General features: G+C 42.8%; 1 protein-coding gene across 1 annotated transcript in view; it reads left to right on the top strand.

The window, feature by feature from the left end:
* Nucleotides 1–17,417, top strand: part of TNFRSF13B (TNF receptor superfamily member 13B) — a 47,848-nt gene extending 30,431 nt beyond the window's left edge. Inside the window, exons 3-5 of the mRNA XM_011378119.2 lie at nucleotides 706–942; nucleotides 16,206–16,391; nucleotides 16,932–17,417. Coding sequence (XP_011376421.1) covers nucleotides 706–942; nucleotides 16,206–16,391; nucleotides 16,932–17,116 — 608 coding nt within the window. The 3' untranslated portion in view covers nucleotides 17,117–17,417. The remainder of the gene's footprint in view (nucleotides 1–705; nucleotides 943–16,205; nucleotides 16,392–16,931) is intronic.
* The last annotated feature ends 4,777 nt before the right edge of the window (nucleotides 17,418–22,194 follow it).

Consider the following 22,194-nt stretch of genomic DNA (forward strand, 5'->3'; position numbering starts at 1 on the left):
GTCACATTTTCATATACATAGAATCTTATTTTAAAGACAAAGGAAAGTTGCCCTGTGAAAATGTAGATTTTTGTTATGCACTCAAATTTGCTATCTTAAGGCAAGTGTGATTAGGCTTTATTTTGCTTGACTTCTACTTCTTGGCTGTTATACCTGTTTAAACTCTTATAAATCTTATTTATTATTAAGACAGAAGAAACACTAATATTTTGAGCTTTCTCACCTTCATTATAGCTTCCTCCCTCAACTTGCCAAGGTGGATTCTGGCTTCCCCCTCTAATCCTTATGTTGACATAAAATATCTTTCTTCTTTATGAGCCTGGAAAATGCAAATAAAGAACTTTAGTAACAATATAATCACCTAGATATCAACTTTAAAAGATAACTAGAAAATCCTTACAAGTGTAAGAAACCGAAGAATGCACTTTTAAATAATCTATAAGTCAAAGAAGAAATAATGATAAAAAGTAAAACATTTTAGATTAGATATAGGAAAAAAGTACTACATGTCAAAATGTATGTGATGCAGCTAAAACAGTACTTGGAGGACAATGTATAACCTTACATTTACATATTGGATTATCTCAGAATTGTTTTTGGGGAATTAGATTGTAATTTTTTAAAAACTTTGATACCTTTTGAGGCCAAACCCACAGCTCCTATAGGTCTCTATCACCTAGTAGCATCACTCATTTTTGTCTTCAGAGTCACTCAATTACTGCAAGGAACAAGGCAGGTACTATGACCAGCTCCTGAGGGACTGCATCAGCTGCGCCTCCATCTGTGGACATCACCCCAAGCAATGCACATACTTCTGTGAGAACAAGTTCAGGAGCCAAGTGAACTTCCAACCAGAGCTCAAGAGACAGCAAACAGAAACCAGGTCAGACAACTTGGGACGGTACCAGGGATCAGAGCACAGAGGCTTGGAGGCAGGCTCAGGTAAGCCACCTGCATGGTTTCTGACTGGGTGGAAGGTCAGACAGCAGAACTAAATAAGAAGGATCTGCAGAGGAAAGTCCAGTGTCCAAGTAAATAGCCAGATATCAGGGGGTTCATCATAGTATAAAAAAAGATTTAGGCAAAATATCTAGAAGTCTGTGGGCAAGAAGAAAGCAGGCAAAGAAAAGATGTGATCATTGAGAGCCTTTTTCTAAATTAAAAAAAATTTTCAATTACAGTTGACATACGTATTCAGTTAGTTTCAGGTGTACAACGTAGCAGTTAGACATTCATGTAGCTTATGAAATGATCATTCCAATAAGTCAAGTATCCATCTGACACCATACATATTACAATATTATCGACAATATTCCCCATGTTGTGCTTTACATCCTTGTGACAGTTTTTATACTTGGCAATTTGTACTTTTTAATCTTTTCACCTTTTTCACCTCCAACCCCTCTCCCATCTGGCAATTATCAATATGTTCTCTGTATCTATAAGTTTGTTTCTGTTTTGTTTGTTCATTTAATTTTGATTTTTAGATTCCACATGTTGGTGAAACCATGCAGCATTTGTCTTTTTCTGTCTGACTTATTTCACTTAGCATAATATCTTCTAGGTCCATTCATGTTGTTGCAAATGGCAAGATTTCATTCATTTTTATGGCGAAGTAATATTCCATTGTATATATGTACCACATTTTCTTTATCCATTCGTCTATCGATGAACACCTAGGAAGCCTCCATATCTTGGCTATTGTAAACAATGCTGCAACGAACACAGTATGTATATCTTTCTGAAATAATATTTTGGATGTCTTTGGATAAATACCCAGAAATAGAATTGCTGGGTTGTATGAAGTTCTATTTTTTAATTTTCTGAGGAAACTCCATGCTGTTTTTCATAGGGACTACACCAATTTACAATTCCAACAGTGCACAAGATTCCCTTTTCTCCACATCATCACCAACACTTGTTTGTTGATCTATTGATGATACTCATTCTGACAGGTGTGAGGTGATATTTCATTGTGGTTTCAATCTGTAGTCCCTGATGATTAGTGTTGTAGTCCCTGATGATTAACAATGTTGATTTGTAGTCCCTGATGATTAGTGATGTCTATTAGCCATATGTATGTCCTCTTTGGAGAAATATCTATTCAGGTCCTCTGGCCATTTTTAAATTATATTATTATTATTATTTTTGGTGTTAAACTGTATATTTCATATATATTTTGGATATTAACCCTTGACAGATGTATCATTGGCTAATATCTTCTCCCATTCAGTAGGTTGCCTTTTCATTTTGTTGATGCTTTCCTTTGTTTTGCAAAAATTTTTTAGTTTTATGTAGTCCCACTTGTTTAGTATTGCTTTTGTTTCCCTTGCTTGAAGAGTCAAATCAAAAAAAGTATATTACTAAGGGTAATATCAAAGAGTATATTGCATATGGTTTCATCTAGGAGTTTTATGATTTTGGGTCTTACATTTAAGTCTAAATCATTTTGAGTTTATTCATGTATGTGGTATAAGAAGGTGGTCCAGTTTCATTTTTTTGCATGTATCTGTCCAGTTTTTCCAACACTACTTATCGAAGAGACCGTCTTAACCACATTGTATATTTTTGTCTCCTTTGTCATAGATTAATTGACCATATAGGTATGGGTTTATTTCTGGGCTCTCTATTCTGTTCCATTGATCTATGTCCGTTTTTACATGTCAATGCTATGTTGTTTTGATTACTGTAGGCTTGTAGTATAGTTTGCTATCAGGTAGTGTGATATCTCCAACTTTGTTCTTCTTTCTCAAGATTGCTTTGGCTATTTAGGGTCTTTTGTGGTTCCGTATAAATTTTAGGATTATTTGTTCTACTTCTGTGAAAAATGCCATTGATCTTTTGATAGAGATTGTGTTGAATCTGTAGTTTGCTTTAAGTAGTATGGAAATTTTGATTATATTAATTTTTTCTCTCCATTTGCATGAAATATCTTTCCATTTATTTGTACTTCTTCAAATTCTTTCTTCTGTCTTATAGTTTTCCAAATACAGGTGTTTTACCAACTTGGTTAAATTTATTCCTGGGTATTTTATTCGTTTTGATGCAGTTGTAAATGGGATTGTTTCTTAAAAATTTCTTTCCAATAGTTTGTTATTAGGGTATAAAAATGCAATCAATTTCTGAATATTACTTTTGTATCCTGCTACTTTAATGAATTCATTTATTAGTTCTAACAGTTTTCTGATGAAGTAATTACAGTTCTCTCTACATAGTATCATGGGATCTGCAAATAATGACAGTTTTACTTCTTCCTTTCCAATTTGGGTACCTTTTGCTTATTTTTCTTGTCTGATTGCTGTGGCTAGGACTTCCAATACTATGTTGAATAGAGTTGTGAAAGTAGACATTCTTGTCTTCTTCCTGATCTTAAAGAAAACGTTTTCAGCTTTTCACCTTTGAGCATGATGTTGGCTGTGGTTTTGTCATTTATGGCTTTTATTATGTTGAGGTATATCCCTCTTTCCCCACTTTACTGACAGTGTTTATCATAAATAGATGTTGAATTTTGTCAAATGCTTTTTCTGCATCTATTGAGATGATCATATAGTTTTTTCCCTTCATTTTGTTTTATGTATCATGTTAATTGACTTATGGCTATTGAACTAAACTTGCATTCCAGGAATAAATCCAACTTGATCATGGCATATGACTTTTTAAATGTATTACCAAATTTGGTTTGTTAATATTTTGTTGAGGATTTTTGCATCTATGTTCATCAGGAATATTGGCCTATAATTTTTTTATAGTAGCTCTGTATGGTTTTTGGTATCAGGGTAATGCTGGCCTCATAAAATAAGCTTGGGAGCCTTCCCTCCACTTCAATTTCTTTGGAATAGTTTGAGAGGGATAGGTATTAATTCTTCTTTGAATATTTCATAAAATTCACCTGTGAAGCCATCTGGGCCAGGGCTTCTGTCTGTTGGGAGTTTTTTGATTACCAATTCTATTTCATTAGTGGTTATTGGTCTGTTCAGATGTTCTGTTTCTTCCTGATTCAGCCTTGGAAGATTGTATGTTTCTAGGAAATTATTTATTTCTTCTAGGTTGTCTAATTTATTGGCATATAATTGTTCATAGTGTTTTCTTATAATCCTTTGTATTTCTTTGGTGCCAGTTTTCACTTCTCTCTCTTTTTTTTAATTTTGTTTATTTGAACCCTCTTTTTTTTTTTCTTGAGGAGTCTGGCTAATGGTTTATCAATTTTGTTTATTTTTTCAAAGAACCAGTATTTGGTTAAATTGATCTTTTCTAATTTTTTTTTTTTTTTAGTCTCTATTTCATTTATTTCCTCTCTTATCTTTATTAGTCCTTCCTTTTTGGGCTCTGTTTCTTCTTCTTTTTCTAGTTCCCTTAGGTGTAAGGTTATATTGTTTATTTGAAGATTTTCTTGTTTCTTTAGGTAGGCCTGTATTGTTATGACTTCCCCTCTTAGAACTTCTTTGTCTATGTCCCATAAATTTTGAGACATCGTGTTTTTACTTTCCTTTGTATCAAGGTATCTTCTGGTTTCTTCTTTGATCTTGTTAACTTATTCATTGTGTAGTAGCATATTATTTAGCTTCCATATGTTTGCACGTTTTTCAGTTTTCTTCTTATAATTGATTTCTTGTTTCATACCATTGCGATTAGAGAAGATGCTTGAAATGATTTCAGTTTTCTTAAATTTATTAAGACTTGTTTTGTGGACTAATATGTAGTCTTTCCTGGAAAATATTCCACGTGCACTTGAAAAAAATACATATTCTGCTGTTTTGGGGTAAAATGTTCTAAAAATATCAATTAAATCCATCTGATCTACTGTGTCATTTAGGCCACTGTTTCTTGTTGATTTTCTATCTGTCTGATCTATTCATTGATGTCGATGGGATGTTAAAGTTTCTACCATTACTGTATTACTGTCAATCTCTCCATTTATGTCTGTCACTATTTGCATTGTATATTTAGGTGCTTTTACACTGGGTGTATATATGTTTACAAGAGTTATGTCTTTTTTTTTAATTGATACCTTTATCATTATGAAATGCCCTTCTTTGTTTTTTTGTTTTAAAGCCTATTTTGTCTGATATAAATATTGCTACCTAGTTATCTTTTCATTTTTATTTGCATGAAATATCTTTTTCTATATTTTTACTTTCCACCTGTGTGTATCTTTCGATCTGAGCTTGGTATCCTGTAAGCAACCTATGGGCTTTGTCTTTTTTTTTTTTTTTTAATCTATTGAGCCACCCTGTATCTTTTGTTTGGAGCATTTAGTCCATTTGCATTTCAAGTAATTATTGATAAGTATGTAGTTTTGCCATTTTATTCATTGTTTTCCAAATGTTTTTATAGTTCTTCTCTACTCCTTCTTATTCTCTTGTACTTTCTCTCTCTTGTATGTTGATGACTTTCGATAGTGTTGTGTTTGGATTCCTTTCTCTTTATTTCTTTTATGTGCTTTAGATTTTTGGTTTGTTGTTACCATGTGCTTCATATATATCGAGTTATATTTTTACTAGTGTATTTTAAGTTGATGGTCAGTAAGTTCGAACACATTCTAAAATCACTAGATATTTACTCACCACTTCCATGTTTATATTTTGGTCATCATTTTTAAATCGTTTTTCGTGTGTGTTTGTGTATAATCTCTAATTTATTGTTGTAATTACACGCGATCTGCCTACTTTTGCCTTCTAACATTTGTATTATCTTTATAGTTGGTTGATCCACTGCTTTTACTGTTTGTCTTTGTCAGGGAGAATTTTTTTCTTTCCAATGTTTTATTTTTGATCTTTTGTTTTCTTCCTAAAGAAGTTCTTTTAACATTTCTTATAATACTGGTTTAATGGTGATAAACGCCTCTAGCTTTTTTTTTTTCCCCTGGGAAACACTTTGTCTTTCCTTTGATTCTAAATGATAACCTTATTGGGCAGAATAATCTCGGTTGTATGTCTTTGCATTTTACTGCTTTGAATATTTCATGTCAATTTCTTCAGACCTGCAAAGTTTCTGTTGAAAACTTATATAGCTTTATAAAATTTATCAGCTTATATAGTCTTATGGGAGCTCCCTTGTATATTACTAACTCTTTTTCTCTTGCTGCTTTTAAGATTCTCTCTTTGTTTTTAACCTTCGGCATTTTAATTATGATGTGTCTTAGTGTGGGCCTCTTTTGATTCATTTTGTTTGGAACTCCCTGCACTTTATTGGCTTGTATATGTCTGTTTCTTTTGTCACATTAAGAAAGTATTCAGTCATTATTTCTTCAAATAGTGTTTCAATCCTTTTATCTTTATCTCTCTCTCTTCTCCTTCTGGTAACTCTATGATACAAATGTTGGTATGCTTGATGTTTCCCAGAGGTCCTATACTCTATTCTCATTGTTCTCCCCTTCTTTAATTCCACCCCCACACACTTCCACCCTGACCTATGGATGTTGCTGTCTCCCCTTAAGAACTGGATCTCTGAAGGTGGGGGGTCTCCTCCCATGCGCTCGTGGCACACACCCAGGGCCTGGTGCAACCGGGACCTGGCACCCCAGGCACATTCAGGGGGCCCAGTGCACCCAGGACCTGGGGCACCCAGGGGGCCTGGCACCCCTGGGGTATGGTCCGTGGCTCCACCTGGGGCATGAACCCAGGACCTTCTGCATGTAAAGCAGATGTGCTAACCACTACACTATAGAGCCACCCTCTCTATCCTCATTTTTAAAATTCTTTTTTCTTTTTGCTGTTCCAATTAGGTGTTTTCTGTTACCTTTTTCAGATTGTTGCTTTGTTCTTTTGCTTTATCTGATCTGTTGTTTATTCCTTCTAGTATCTTCTTCATTTTGTTACTGTATTTTTCAGTTCCGATCAGTTTTTTTTTATGTTTTCTCTGGTGATATTCTCACTGAGTTCATCTATTCTTCCACTAAGTTTATTGAGAATCCTTATAAGCAGTGTTTTGAACTCTGAATCTGGTAGATTGCTTGCCTTCATTTCATTTAGTTCTTTTTCTGGAGTTTTCCCCTGGGGGCATGTTTCTTTGTCTCTTCATTTTGGCTACCTCCTTGTGTTTGTTTCTATGTATTTGGTAAATCTGCTATATCTCCTGGTCTTGACAGAGTGGCCTTATGTAGTAGATGTCCTATAAGGATCAGCATCACAGTCTCCCTTGTCACCTGAACCGGGTGCTTCAAGGGTGCCCCCTGTATGGATTGTGTGTGCCCTCCTGTTGTAGTCGGGCCTCAATTTCTATTGGCACATCAATGGGTTGGATTGAGCTTGAGGCTGACTGGCTGTGAGGGCTGACTGTGGTTATAGCAGACAAGCTGTTGTACAAGGGTGATCCCATAGAACAGGAGTTGATTAGCAGGGCTCTGGTGTCAGCTCAGCCCACCCTTCAGGTGTGTCATTTGTGGAGCTCGTTAGGTGGGGCTCTGATGTGATCTGAAGCCTGCCACTGGGTGTGTTGGTTCTGGGGCCTCTTGGATGGGGCTCTGGTGCACGCCAAGTTCAGCTGCTTTTTTATGCCAGGTTTGGGGCTGCCTGGTGGGGGCTAAATTGTAATATTCAGTTGGTTGCTGCTTGTGCTAGGTTGGAAGCACTTGGGAGAGGCTACACTGCAAACCGAGGCTGGTTGCCACTAGTCCTTGGCTTGAGACCCTTTGGTGGGCACTACAATGTGAGCTGAGGTCAGCTTCCACTTGTACTGGGCTTGTGGTCGCTTAGTTGAAGCTACGTCCCAGGCCAAGACTGGCTGCAGCTTATGCCAGGCTTGGGGCCACCTGATGGGAGTTACTTTGTAAGTTGAGACTGGACGCTGCTTGTGCCGGGCTTGGAACTGCTTAGCAAGTGGTACAGAGCATTCTAAGGCTAGCTGCTGCTTGTTTGGGGTTTGTGTGGGGCCTTTGAAAGGTTTTAAGAAAGTTTGCAACATGAGCTGAGGCAAGCCGTTTTATGGAAAAGCTTCTGGAAGAGGCTTAGGTTGGGCGCACAAGTTGGGTGGGGCAGGTTCTCAAGGAATCACCAGGTGGTATGAAAGGTGTTAGCCAGGTTAATGGAGAGCACAGATTCGGTGCCTGCCTGAGCCTGCTGACTGGTTGGGGAAAGCACTTCCATCCCCACAGATAGTTGTCCTGACTCCTGCCCCACCAGCCCTCACCCGGAAGGCAGTCAATTCAGTTCCTCCCTGTATGTCTCTGGTGCTTTTTGAGCTGCTGCTCATGTGCTGGAGCCCAGAGCAAGTTTGTGAGCAAGAAATTCTGTATGAGGACCCCTCAAGAGGAATAGCTGGGACTTCGTCAACCCTCTGTCTCACTCATATGAAATTCTCCCGGTTTTCACAGCCAGATGTTATAGGAACTCCTATTCCCAGCCCTGGTGCCCCAGACTAAGGAGCCTGATCTGGGCTGTGACTCTTCACTTCTTTGGGGGGGGGGACCTCTGCAGCTAAGATATCTCTCCTAATTCTAAATTGCCATGCCAGGGGTGTAAGACCTGCATGTTCCATGTGTCTTTCTCCTACCAGTCTTGTTGTGGCTTCTTCTTTATAGCCTTAGTTATAGGACTTCTGTTCAGCTAGTTCTTAGGTGGTTTTCAATGATAATTGTTCTATAATTTAGTTGTAATTTTGATGTGATCATGGAGGGGGGTAAGGACAACATTTAAGTGCTCCTCCATCTTAACTGGAAGTCATTGAAAGCCTTATAATGAGACTGACTGAGTTCTTAAAACAGAAGGCAGCAAGTAACCAGCAGAGCTAACCTTGTGAGCAATATCTCTAATTCCATTCAGAGGCAATGGAGAACTCCTAAGAATGAGATGGAAAAAGTATTATAAAAAGCTTATGGTAGAGTTTGGCTACTTTGGACATGGTGAGAAGTGTCCTTTGCAAAGGGCATCTACTAAATGCCAAGCTTTAAAGGTTCTAGTTATCCCCCTAGAAAACACCTCTTGGCTCACCAACCCTACTCTGTGGTGTCAGAAAGGATGAGAGGAGGATACTATATGGATCTATAAACATTTGGTTTTTACAGTGCTCTTAGTTGGTCAGTGGAGAGCCAATAGGCCGGAAGCTCCCAGGGTGCTAATTGGTTTATTTCTTTTACTGTGACTTTTCTCATGATAACATCATTTCCATGAGTCCAGATCCTAATGCCAAGATTCCAAAGGGCAGGCCTTGTATGCTCTGATAATTGAGGTTGCCCAGCTCCAAGTTCTACTCAGACTGTTGTCTCTTACTCTTTTGCTCTCTTGTTAGTGAGCTGTTGCCATTTAACAAACAGCACCAAAACTCATTATTATTATGAGTTTATTATTCCTCATTAACAGCTTATTATTCCTCTTTAGTCTGGGGTTTGGCTGGGGTCAGCTGTGTTCAACTGGCTCAGCTAAAGGTGGCTCTGTTGCATGTGTCTCTCATTTTCCTGGAACCAACAGGCTGGCAAGGCATATCCTTCTAATGATGATGGCAGAGGTTAAGTAGAAAATACAATGCCTCTTGATGCCTAGGCTGGGAACTTGTGTTACATCATTGCTTCTATATTCTATTACTCAAATTGCAAAGCCAACCAGATTCGAGGAGGGGCAAACAGATGCCACCTCTTGGTGAGAAGAGAGGCAAAGAATCTGTAGCCATGGCGAGTTTGTGGAGTTTTAATATAGCACAACCTCTCTCATGAGAGGAACGATTGCAGATTTACTTGCAGAAGGCATGGATACAGAGTGGGTGATAAACCTAACTACAAAGGTGTGAGGGGGGCACACTTGTTCCTCCAGTGTCTGGTGACCTGTACATCTGCCCTATGATCAGTGATATATTTGATTCTTCCAGCCAAACTGGAACCTTTCCCACCTCTAATGCAATAGATTCCCCTTCAGATCAATCCTACCCACTTTACAGATCGAGAAACTGAGTCTCAATATTTGGAGTGAATTGCTGAGAGTTGCACAGTGAATGCATAGCTTAGCTGGGATTCAGGCTCAGTCTATGGATTCCAGAGTTTCTCCACTCTACAAGAGCAAAAATCCCAGATCTGTATCCATGAGATTATCACTCCCTGAGGATGACCTGCTGCCTGTAGGACACACTTAACCATTCCTATTTGTGACCACCAGCCAAGCCCCATCTTTGGAGGGCACTGGATGGAAGCTGAGAGCCCCATCTTGGCTCCAGGGATGGATCCCCTAGGATGTAAGGGTATTTCGAGGAGCTTGCCAGGTCAGCATGACCATGCCTGACCTGTACCATAGCATGGTTAGGGAATACCACAGGCCCTTCCAGGGCTTTAGTGGTTCATTGTCTTGCTGTGCCTGGTCTCTGCCTTGTGTCTATCCAGAGGTCTGGGGTTTAGGTCAGTTCTGCTCTCTTTTCTGACACCCAAGTATGCTGGCGGGACAGGAGCTGGGCTTGGTGTAGATCATAAACAGGAAGTATGGGGGCCACATGCCCAGGGGAGGGACCAGGTGTGGACTTGTTTGAGAGCAAGGACTAGAGGATACCATGTGACCATACTGTATACACTTATACATAGTGGTGCAATTTGTTCATCCCCTGTCCCCCTTGTGGGCTTCCCAAATCCCCTCACTCACTTCCCACCTCTTCTAGGCCCCAGCTCAGTCTGACTTCAGGCCTCTCATGCATCCCTCTCAGACTGTCATTTCTTTATTTGATGCATAACTATGGAGGGCTTGCTGTGCATGGGGGAAGGAGCGTGGGGGAAGCAGCATGAGCAAGGCAGATCCTGTCTCCAACCCCATGGAAATCACAGTCTGATGGAAGGGACAAGACTCATGAAGTGATAAATTAATCTCAGTGCATGATGGAACCATAACCCAGCATGGGGTATAATGAGGGGCAAGGAGGTCTTACCTGAGGAGGAACCTTTAAAGCAGACTGGGGTGGTGGTATAGGATTTGGAGCCAGACTCAGGTTCTACCCCTCACCAACTGTGTGATCTTGAGCAAATTACTTAACGTCTCTGAGTCTTGGTTCTATGAGACAGATCACATGACTTCACGGACTTGTAAAGATTATAAGAGATGAGTCGGTCAGGATCAGTGAGAGCCCATATATTAACTGCTCATTTAATTAAAAAGAAAACATGTTTAAGAGACAAGGTAGAGAAAGGGTATTCCAGGCAGGAGGAACAGTATGTGAAAAAAAACAAAAAAACAAAACCAAAACAAAAAAACAACTCTGCCATGGAGCGGGTGGAAGGAGCTTTGTGCTGGAGACTGGGGACCAAAGGAGAAGAAGACTAAACCCCTGCATCAGGGAGTCCCAGACTGGGAGAGTGTGGTGGCCACTCTGCAGAGGCAGAAGGGACCCCTATCCAAATTTTTGGATGTCGAGACTGATGATGCCACCTACTGGCCAAGAAGATATGGAAAGGCTAGTGACTCACATAATGAGGCTTTCAGGTAGGCGCAGGGCAGCCTCCCGAGCTTATCTGAAAATGGCTTAAGAGAGCAGGAAGGAACCCAGTCTGTGGTTTCGTTGTGGTTGGGGATTCAGTGGGTGAGTGTCCCCATGTGTGGGAGCGACTTACATGGTTTGAATCTCCTGTGAGCACCAAAGGAGGGAGCACTCAGGATTTCCTGCCAGCTTTCCCAGATGTGGGGCAAAGGAGGAAGACTCAAACATCAAAATATGTATAGTCTGACTGTTTACTCCAGGGAGACAGACAAGTAGATGATTCCAGGCCTACTAGATGAGCTCCCTGTCAGGGGTCAGGGGCATGGTAGAGGGACCCTCTGCCTCTCCCTAAGGAGACTGCATAGGGAGGGGCTGCTGGCTGCACCCCAGAACAGGAAGAATGCCATGGACACAGGTCAGGGGCTGTAGGTACCCTCGTGGACAGGAGCCGAGGACTGAGATGGGAATGGCTAGCTTACAAGGATGGTTGGAGAGGGCCCTGGGAGGGATAAGATGCCAGATGTCAGAGGGCCCTGTCTATCAGACTGGGAAGACTGACACACTTCTGGAGGCAGGGGGCAGCCATGGGACAAGAAGCCTAAACTAGGCCTTAGGGAGATCCCTATTGCCTCCAGGGGATGTATAGTGGCCATGGCGGCAGGGACCCTGTGAGAGGCTGTTTCTGGCAATAACAGAGGCCACAGATGACAAGGACCCGAGATGGAGGCAGAGGGGTGGTGCATTGGCACAGGATTGGTGGGGTGGAAAGGCCCTCATGTTGGGTCAGCTGTGGAGGCAACACACACAGCAAGGTCACCCAGCCCCCATGACACATTGGCCCTGGGAACCCATGAACCCTTTCTTGGAGTAATGTTATAAACTGCATCAAACACAGCACATGGTTACATAGAAACCAATGATGTTGAGATACTGTCAAAATATTAAAGCATATTAAATATTAAATAAATATTGCCAAAATATTGCACAAATTGCAGCGACATTAGAATGAATCTACATTCTTCTCTATCAAATAACAAGATAGAATGGTGCGCTAGATGAAGACAGTGATTTCAGTGAGCACAGACATTTTGGGCTGTCTGAAACCACTGCAGTAGGATATGGAAATACGTGTGATTCTGCTCTTGACAAAGCCATAGTCACTGCTCATACAACTGGGAGTTGTGTCTTCTGCATACAGGGGAAGCAAAGGCAAAATTTCAGTTGGTCACTGTTGAAAACAAAGATTTGCTTTTCTTATCCAAGTCCACGGAGCCCCCAGACTCTATCCATGGTCCCCTAGGGTTCCAAGTTACAAACTTTCGGTGGTGTTACAAGCAGGGCCCTCAACAGACTGCTTGCACCTGGACTCCAGCCTCACCTCCATGAGTGACCTGGGAAGTTTCTGGCCCACTTGTGCCTGACTGTCCCACAGGGTCCTCATGAGGCCTAAATCACTATGAGTTTTGAGTGTATAGGACCGCACCTGACATTTATGGGACAGCAGCTTCTGTGGATGGGAGGAGCAGAATTTGGGTCCTTTCTTTGGATAGGCTGTGTTAGCTTCCAAAGCTGTTGTAATTTGCCACAAACTGGGGGCTTAAGATAACACAAACATATCGTCTCACAGTTTGGAGGCTGGAAGTCTGCTCTCAAGGTGTCAGCAGGGCTGCACTCCCTCCAAGCTCTAGAGGAGGATCCTTCCTTGCCTCTTCCAGCTCCTGGAGGCTCCGGGGTTCTTTGGCCTATGGTTGCATCACACTGTGTTCACAGGCCTTCTCCTGTGTGCCTGGGTCAGTCTTCTCTCCTTCTCATCTCTTCTAAGGACACTTGTCATTGAATTTAGGACCTACTCTAATCCAAGATGATCTCATCTCTAGACCCTTAATTACACTTGCAAAGTCTCTCTCTCTCTCTCTCTCTCTCTCTCTCTCTCTCTCTCCAAATAAGGTTGTATTTGCACGTTATAAGGGGACATGTCTTTGGGGCGGGTGTTAGGCAGAGGGAATCCAACAGCTCTGAACTGTTGGGTTCTCTCACAGGAGGGTGATGGCAGCCATGGGGGCAGCTGGGACCACCACATGGGACAGAGCTCTGGGAAACATCTCACTTGAAGAACTTGGATTTCATTAGCCTAGAAGATGGCAGTTGTGGTCACAAGTATGGGAAAGGTTACAGGAGGTGTGAGGAGAGAAAGGACTGAGGTGGAAACCCTATGTGGGAGAATCTGCATCCAAGGGTCAGTAGAGGGTCCACAGAGATGCTGGAAAGGAGAAGAGCCTGAAGAGCTGTGTGTTCATGAAGGCAAACAAGGAGGAAAGTTCTAGAAGGAGTTAGTAACACCACAGAAAAGAGTGCAAATGTCCATCAGCTCTGGCCACAAGGAGGTTGGGGGACCCTATGACAGGCCACTTTCAGGCATCTACAGGTAGAGGCAGCCCTCGACTAAAGGAAATGGGCAGGGGTGGCAGGCTCTCCTACCCCTACAGGTAGAAAACCCCTCCCTCAAGGTCCCTTTCTCTCCCCTTCCCCATTTAGCTTCATCATCTATCAGTCCCCTAATGTACATGGATCCATTTTAACCAATTTCCACCAGATAGGAATGTGCAGTATGGAGCCCTTCAGTCCCACTTGTTCCCCAACCGGTTCAGGGTGCATGGCCTGGGCCCAGAACCCTATGGGAAGATCGCAGGTGGTGGGACCTGAAGCCAGAGGAGGGGATGTGGAGGAGCCAGGGGTTGACAGTGTCCAGTGGGACAGGAGAGCACCAAGATACGGGGCACCCTCACCAGGAAGAGAAAGGCACAGGCGATCAGACCTGGAGGACTGGCTCGCCAGGCAGGAAGCACAACAGATGTTTGAGGAAAAGAAACACCACCAAGGTTAAACAGTTTGCAGGTCATCTGTGCAGGATGAGAAACAGCTGTTTTTGTTGTTGTTGTTGTTGTTGTTTGCCAGGGTTGCAGTCATAAAAGTCAGAGATCAATGTTGCAGGTTTGAGATAATGTTGCTTTTATGCCAGGAATTGCTCAAAGTTTCCTTCCATTTGGGAACGGTTGCTGAACTGGGCTTCCCTTATTGTTGGCTTTTTGTTTGTTTATCTCTGTATGAAGTGTTGTTTCTCTTGCATTACCCCTCCACTTAGCCCCATTACCCTGACTTCAGTGTCTGATGTCACAGTGGAGGCAGCCTCATGTTCCTCTTTGTTCCAAGGCATGAAGCAGAGGTCTCTGGACCCAGGCCCTCAGGGACAACCGCTTGATAGGACATTGGGAGCAGAAACCAGAGAGAAGAGGGTGGACAAGTGGAGGTGAAGAAAAGGAGGCAGTTTTGTCATTTGTAAAATGGAATGTTTTCTAGCCCCAGTGGAAAACTGGCAGTTCTTCAAAAACATAGAATTTAATATATGACTCAGTAATTCTACTCCTAGGTATATATACCCAAGGAAGTTGAAAACCTACATCCACACAAAATTTTGTACACAGATTTCTATAGCAATATCATTCATAATAGCAAAAAGTGGAAACAACCCAAATGTCTCTTGACAGATGAATGGCTAAACAAAATGTGGTATGACTGCAATGAAGTATTATCCAACCATCAAAAAGGAAGGAAGTCCTGACACCCACTACATGGAAGAGCCTAGAAAACATGCTAAGTAAAAGAAGCCAGCCGTACGAGGTCATCTGTAGTCTGAATCCATTCATATGAAATGTCCAGAATAGGCAAATCCACAGGGACAGAGAGTAGAGCAGTTGTTGCCAAGGCCCAGGGAGGGGGTGGGAAGTGACTACTAGTGGGTATCTGAGCAATAGAACTGGCCTCAAATCAGATAGTGGTGATGGCTGTACAACCTCATGAATGTACTAAAAGCCACTGAGCTCTACATTTTTAAATGATAAATTTATGCCATATGAATTATATCTCAGTTTTTTAACGGGGATAATCTATCATCCTTCCCAGAAGTAGGACTGAGGGAGACACTACACTGTAGGAAGTGCCTGTACACAGTGAGGCCTCAGTAGGTCATCCACATCATGAGTATATTACATACACATTATATTAGCTCAGGCTCATCTGTCCTTCCATCTCAGGGATTAATGTGTACCCCAATTCCAGGGCCCAGGAAGAGCTTGGAATGAGGAGAAATTTCAAGGGGAGGGCTTTGGCCGTTGGCTGAGTCCTCCTCTAGCATCTAAGGCAAAGGCTCAAGGCCCTGAGAAGTAAAGTAACTGAAGGCCCATTTCCCAGGGCCCTCCTGGTTTACACCTGCTGTCCCAGACTCATTAGCAAGCACACCCGGCTCACTCTCAAAGTGTGTGCTCTCCCAGGAAGGCTTCTCCTTAGAGGAAGGCCCAGGTCAGGACAGACAGAGACATCCTCCCTAGACTATTATTCATTCATTTGTCCAAATATTTGTCCATCCACCTTTGGCACTGTCCCATTCTACATCCCCATAGCAAGTGGAGACAGCAAAAAGAGCTATCTTCAGATGTGTCCCGCTCTGAGGTCCTGGAAGAAGTTGCTACCAGCCTAGGGTAGAGGGGCCTGATTTTCTCCAGGGTCCAGAGAGCATGTTAGTCAGGCCTCAGGGTGAGGAAGGGAACCAACTTCTCTAAGAGCCAGACAGGCTCACAACAGAAAGGAGCTTGGGGCAAGGCCCTCCAAGAGGGTGTGGGGATGGCCATGTAGCTTCTTAGGGCCTAACGAGGGGAAAGAATGATTGTGGGGCAGGGGCTCCTGGCTTAGGGGTGAGGGACTTCAGAGAAGGGTTCTGAGCAGTGATAGTTCCCTCCTGAGCTCAGAGCCTCACCACTGTCTTGCAGCACCCCCAGGGCTGAAGCTGAGCGCTGATCAGGTGGCCCTAGTCTACAGCACGCTGGGGCTCTGCCTTGGTGCCATCATTTGCTGCTTTCTCCTGGCCATGGCCTGCTTTCTCAAGAGAAGAGGAGACCAGTTCTCCTGTCAGCCCACCCAGGGGCCATGTCAGACCCAGGCCAAGTCCTTCAATGGTGAGCATGAAATAGGGATCCTCGCCTTCTCACTGCTTGTGGGACAAGCCACCAGCCATCCCTCTGTCCTGGTACTGCTGCTGCTTCTAAATGGAGCGTTTGGCCAGATCTTCCTGGGGGAAGTCTGAGGCAAATCTCTGCAGTTTTTTTTTCACCTGTGTTGTTGAAATCAGGTTCAAACATAAGGTGAGAAGAGATGGGAGCACTGAGGAAGAGTGGGTGTAGGATGATGGCTATCAGGCTGGCAGGAACCTGGGGGGTTTCTCAGGATGTAGAGCTAAACCCTGGAGGAGGTGGTCTTCCTGGGGGTTTGGGAGCACAGGCAGAATGTCAGCCAGGGTGTGAAAGCCTGCTCCTGCACAGGCTCCCCCAAGCAGAAGGAGAGCCGCCACTGGCAGCCAGCTGGGTGGAAGAGGGCAAGCCGGGTGCAAGGTCTGAGGGAGGGATTGCAATCTCGCAACAACCCACCACCGTGCAGATTGTGTCTGGGAGGAGGAGGGATCCTGACCAAAGTCAATGCCCTCTCCCCTTCCCTCACAGATCACTGGATGGAAGCTGGAAGCCCGGGGGGCGGGCAGCCAGAGCCCGTGGAGACCTGCAGCTTCTGCTTCCCCGAGCGCAGGGCGCCAACCCAGGAGAGCGCAGACGCACCCCGGACCCCAGGCCCCACGCGCGCTGGGAGGTGCGGACGCTTGGGCTCAAATATGGCTACACGACCTGCGTAGGCCATCCGGTGAGCAGCCTCCAAGTCACGTGCACGTCCACCCAGGATGGAGGCCCGGCCACATGAACCGTGGGTTGGGGGGAATGGTGAGAGAGGAAGAGACAGAGAGAGACAGAGGGAAAGGGAGAAGCAGAGGGAGCGGGAGAGGTGAGAGGGTGAGGGAAAGAGGGAGGGAGGGAGAGTGAGAGAGATTGGTGGGGGGAGTAAAGCGGGGAAAGCAAGAGAAAGAGGGAGAGAAGAGCTGGGGGAAGAGAGAGGTAGCAGAGTAGGAGGCTGTCACTGCCCTATCCCAGGTCTCCAGTCTAGGTCACCATCACCTAAACACATCTGCAATAAAGTCATCAGAGCTTGCTGGACTTAGCCTCCAAGAGCCCTTCTGTAGAAATAAAACCTAGGCTGCCTGCCCTTTCTGTCACTGGTTTTGGTCGTGCTTTCCCTTATGATGATTCTGCAGTTTCATCTCTCACTCTGCCTCCTTTGGTTCGTTTCCACCATAACATAGCCACGGTCCCCTGGTTTCCCAGCACCCGTGTGCTGACTGTCCTCCAGGCTTGAGAGAGCCTGTTGGCCTGTGGTGTTGCAAACAGTGGGTACACACTGGGACTCTGCTAAGAGAGAAAGCTAAAGAATGGCCCGCAGAGAGTGTATGCCTGTGGCCAACACCAGGAAAACTAGGGCTGGGATTGCTTATATTCCTTTTATAAAACAATTCTCCACTGTGCCTCCCTAGGGAGGGCATGAAGCACTGTGTGTGTGTGTGTGTGTGTGTGTGTGTGTGTGTGTGTGTGTGTGTGTGTGCGCGCGCGCGCGTGCATGCACACACACTCATGTATGTGCAAGCACGTGTACATGAATGTGTTGAGGTTGTGTGCATGAATGTGTATGTGTGTTTAGCAGGGTGTGGTGTAGGCTGGAAGGGGCGGGCAGGCTGAGCCCAAGAGTTCTCATCTGCACCCACCTTTGACCATATCTAGCCACCAACATGCACTATTAGTTGCTCAATATTTTTCTTTCCCTTAACTCACCTTTTTTTCTAGACCTACTTTAATCTCATGCTAAATTTTATGGACTCTGAAAACACTAAGCAATTCACAATTTTAGATGTTACCTATATCTTATATTTTTATTAGACTGAAACCTATATTTTAAACTTTAAAATGCATAACTATTCTTAGGAACATTTTCGCAGTTAGGTAAATATATGATTATATAAATTAAGATTATTCATCCTGTGCCATCCTAAATTACCTTGCACACCTACATGAACCAAAGGTTCACATAACATATTATGGGAAGTATAGACAGGAAGCCTGATTCTCTGTTCACCCTCCATGGTGACAGGCTGTATTTGCTTTCTAGGGATGCTGTAACAAAGTACCACATACTGGGTATTTTAAACAATAGAATCTTATTGTCTCACAATTCTGGAGGTGAGACATCTGGAATCAAGGTGTTGACAGGAAAGGTTCCCTCTGAGGGCTGTGAGGGAAGGACCTGTTTCAGGCCTCCATCCTTGGCCTGTGTCTTTTCCCAGTATGTCTGTGTCTAAATTGTTTCTTTTTATAAGGATACCAGTCATTTTGGATTATGCCTACCCTAATGACCTCATTTTAACTTGATCACCTCTGTAAAGATTGTCTCCAAATAAGGTCACATTCTGAGGTGCTGAGAGTTAAGATTTCAACATGTGAACTTTAGGGGACACAGTTCAGCCTATAACACAGGCCCTCCCTGAGTCCACCTCTGCTCCCTCCGTCTATAGGCAAGTTGAATTCTAAAGAGTGCCTGCCTGAGCAAGACATGTCTAACGTGGTGTATAGTCAGCCTAACAGGCAAATGGGGGATATGTTGGCTGCAATGTTTCCCAGCATCATGCCTACTGCAAGAAGCTTCTTATCTCATTACAGCATTGGCATTAAAACCTCATAACTGGTATAGCCAGTAGCTGAATGCTGGCAGTGTAATAGCACTTTGGGCACTGCCACCATGCTGTTTGAAATGTTAAGGTTTGATTGAGAGGCGTGAAATCTTCTATTCCTTCTGTGGTTTTCAAATTCTGCTCAATGGAACCCAAAGGCTGAGGAGGGTATTTATGGTACTAGGGGAGGAGTTAGGGTACTCAGTGGCAAACTCCAGCTTCTATCAGACAAAAGTAATCTGGGTTTTCATCCATTTTTCAATTGCTCTTTTATGTTTTTGTTTTTTGTTTTTTTTTTTTTTTAAAGACAGGAATCCTTTGCTAGAAACTCTAAATACTGTCTGCTTCATCTACGCTCTACGTTTGTTGGTTCTCTCTCCTAAGTATATTCTGATTATTGCCACTCCTCATAGCCTCTTGAGACTGAGCACCTGTCACTTCTCACCTGGATGACTGTGCCAGCCCCCACTGCCTCCCTGTTCCCGAGCCCAGGGCTCAGCAAGTTTTTCTGCAAAAGACCAGGTAGTAAATCTCGTGGGCTCTGTTGACCATATTGTCCCTGCTGCAGTGACTGAACACTTAACCAAGTCAGCTGTGGGGGCACCAGTGTAGCCTTAGGTGACAAGTAAATAAGCAAATGACTGTGCTTTGATAAAATTGCTTAGGAAAACAGATAGCAGGCTGGATTTGGACTGTGGGCCATAGCTTGCCAACCCCATCTTACTTCATGGCAACAGGGATCTTTTTTCTCTAGCTTTGTTGAGACATAATTGACATACAATATTGTTTCAGTTTAAGCTGTTGATTGGATACATTTATAAATTGCAAAATGATTACCACCAGCATTAGCTATCACTTCCATTCTGTCATATAATTACCATGTCTTTCTTGTGGTGAGAACATATAAGATCTACATTCTTAACAACTTTCCAGTATATAATACAGTAGTATTAGCAATAATCATCATGCTGTACATTAGATCCCCAGAATTTGTTAATCTTATAACTGGAAATTGGTGCCCTTTGACCAATATCTCCCGATTTCCCCCACCTTCAGCCCCTGGTAACCACCACTCTCCTCTCTGTTTCTCTGAACACTGATATTTTTTTATTAATACCTCTCTAAATTTTTTAAATTGTTGTTTACAGTGTATATCTTTAAGGGGAGTTTGGAGAAACATGGTGGAATGAGAGACATCCCCAGATCTCTCCCCTTGAAACAAAAATAAGCCAAACATCTAAAACTCAACAAAAAACACCCAAGCTGCAAACCAGCACTTGGTCTGAGCATGGGATCTGCACACGAGCTACAACAGGTCAGAACCCGGGTGTCAGGGAATGGACTGAGAGAAACAAAAAGCTGCCTCTCACAACTGGAACTCCCCGTAGAAGGAGGGGGAGGGGAGAAGGTGCTGCGAGTTCTCTGAACAGCGCTGCCTGGAAGTGCTGTGACTCCACGAGGCCAGCAGCAAAGCCCATTCATTAGGGTAGAAAGCAGAGAAGCAGGGATGGCAGAGTAGCAGAGTCGGCAGAGAAAAACAGTTTTTTACCAGCCATGGCTGAAAAACCGGGGTTGAGCCCCAGCTCCTATCCCTCAACCCAGAGGGCCCCTCCCCCATACTCTCTGAGACCTATCACCCCGTGGATCTCCAGGAAAATCTGAGCAAACGCTAATGAAACTGTTGCTAACACTGACAGGGACTGACACTGAGGATAGCGAGCATGATTAAACATCTATAAAAAAAAGAGGCATTATTAAGAAATTATATAAAGCAGGGATCCAAGAGGCTTATACGCCACCTATTGGAAACCAAAAGAAAAGCACTTTCTTTGCAACAGGCTAAAGAGAGACCTTAATATAACAAATCTTTCTGAGAAAAAAAAAAAAAAGCAGAATACACTTCCATTACCGTCCAGGCAGAGAAATAGTCCATTAAATGCCATGAACAACCAAGGTGACAAGGTATCTCAGAAAGAAAGAGAAAAATCTCCAGAAAATAAGCATAAAGACATAGAAATATGCAACTTAAATGACAGAGAATTCAGGACACTACTTCTGAAAAAACTCAGTGAGATCTGAAACAATTCATACCAACAATTTCAGGAACTGAAAAACAACTAGATGAGCAGAATGAGTTCTTTAGCAAGGAGATTGAAACCCTCAGAAAGAACAGAATAGAACTTCGGGAGATAAAAAAACACACTGCAAGAGTTGAAAAAATAAAATAGCAAGCTGGAAAATAGAGTCGACCAAATGGAAGAAAGAATCAGTGATCTCGAAGACAGAAATATAAAAATAAATCAGAAGGAAAAAGAGAGTAACCAAAGAATGAAAAATAATGAAAGAGAAAGACAAGAACTAGCTGATACCATAGGAGAGGAAACATAAGAATAATGGGAATTATCAAAGGTGAGGAAAAGGAGCAGGGACTAGAAAGCATTTTCAGACAAAAGTCGACAAGAATTTCCCAAATGTAAGGAATAGGCAGGAGCTTGGAAATCAAGAAATCAACAGAACGCCCAATTATCTCAACCCAAAAAGCCTTCACCAAGACACATTGTATTAAAATTATCAAAAATCAATGACAAAGAGAATTCTCAGGGCATCCAGGGAGAAGAAGATGGTAACTTACAAAGGAAAACCCATTAGATTATAGTCGGATGTCTCAGCAAAAACTTTGCAAGCCAGAAAGGAGTAGGATCAAATATTCCAATTATTAACTGAAAGAAACTACCAGCCTAGAATAATGTATCCAGCTAAGCTCTACTTTAGATATGAAAGAGAAATAAAGACCTTTCTAGACATACAAAAATTAAGGGAGTTCTCCACTATGAGGCAGCAATACAGGAAATAGTGAAAGGGGTCAGTCAGCTCACTGAAAACAAAATGACAAAAAAAAAAACCCCCAAATACATAATTAGGAGTAATGTGATTATCAGGCAAAAGAAGCAGAGGAGTGCAACCCTTACTGAGAACAGGGCATTATAAGCTTAAAAAATAAGAAGAGAATTGCTATAGCAAGATAGTAATGAACGTACATAAGGAAAATTGAGACAACAATGACTGAAAAGGGGAAGATTCAAAGATCCAAATTTGCAAAGGGGAATGGAAATAAGGCGTGCACAGAAGAAAATGGATGAATTTATATATATATAAAACTA

The sequence above is a fragment of the Pteropus vampyrus genome, unplaced genomic scaffold, assembly GCF_000151845.1.
Source record: "Pteropus vampyrus isolate Shadow unplaced genomic scaffold, Pvam_2.0 Scaffold331, whole genome shotgun sequence".
In the NCBI taxonomy this organism is placed as follows: Eukaryota; Metazoa; Chordata; class Mammalia; order Chiroptera; family Pteropodidae; genus Pteropus; species Pteropus vampyrus.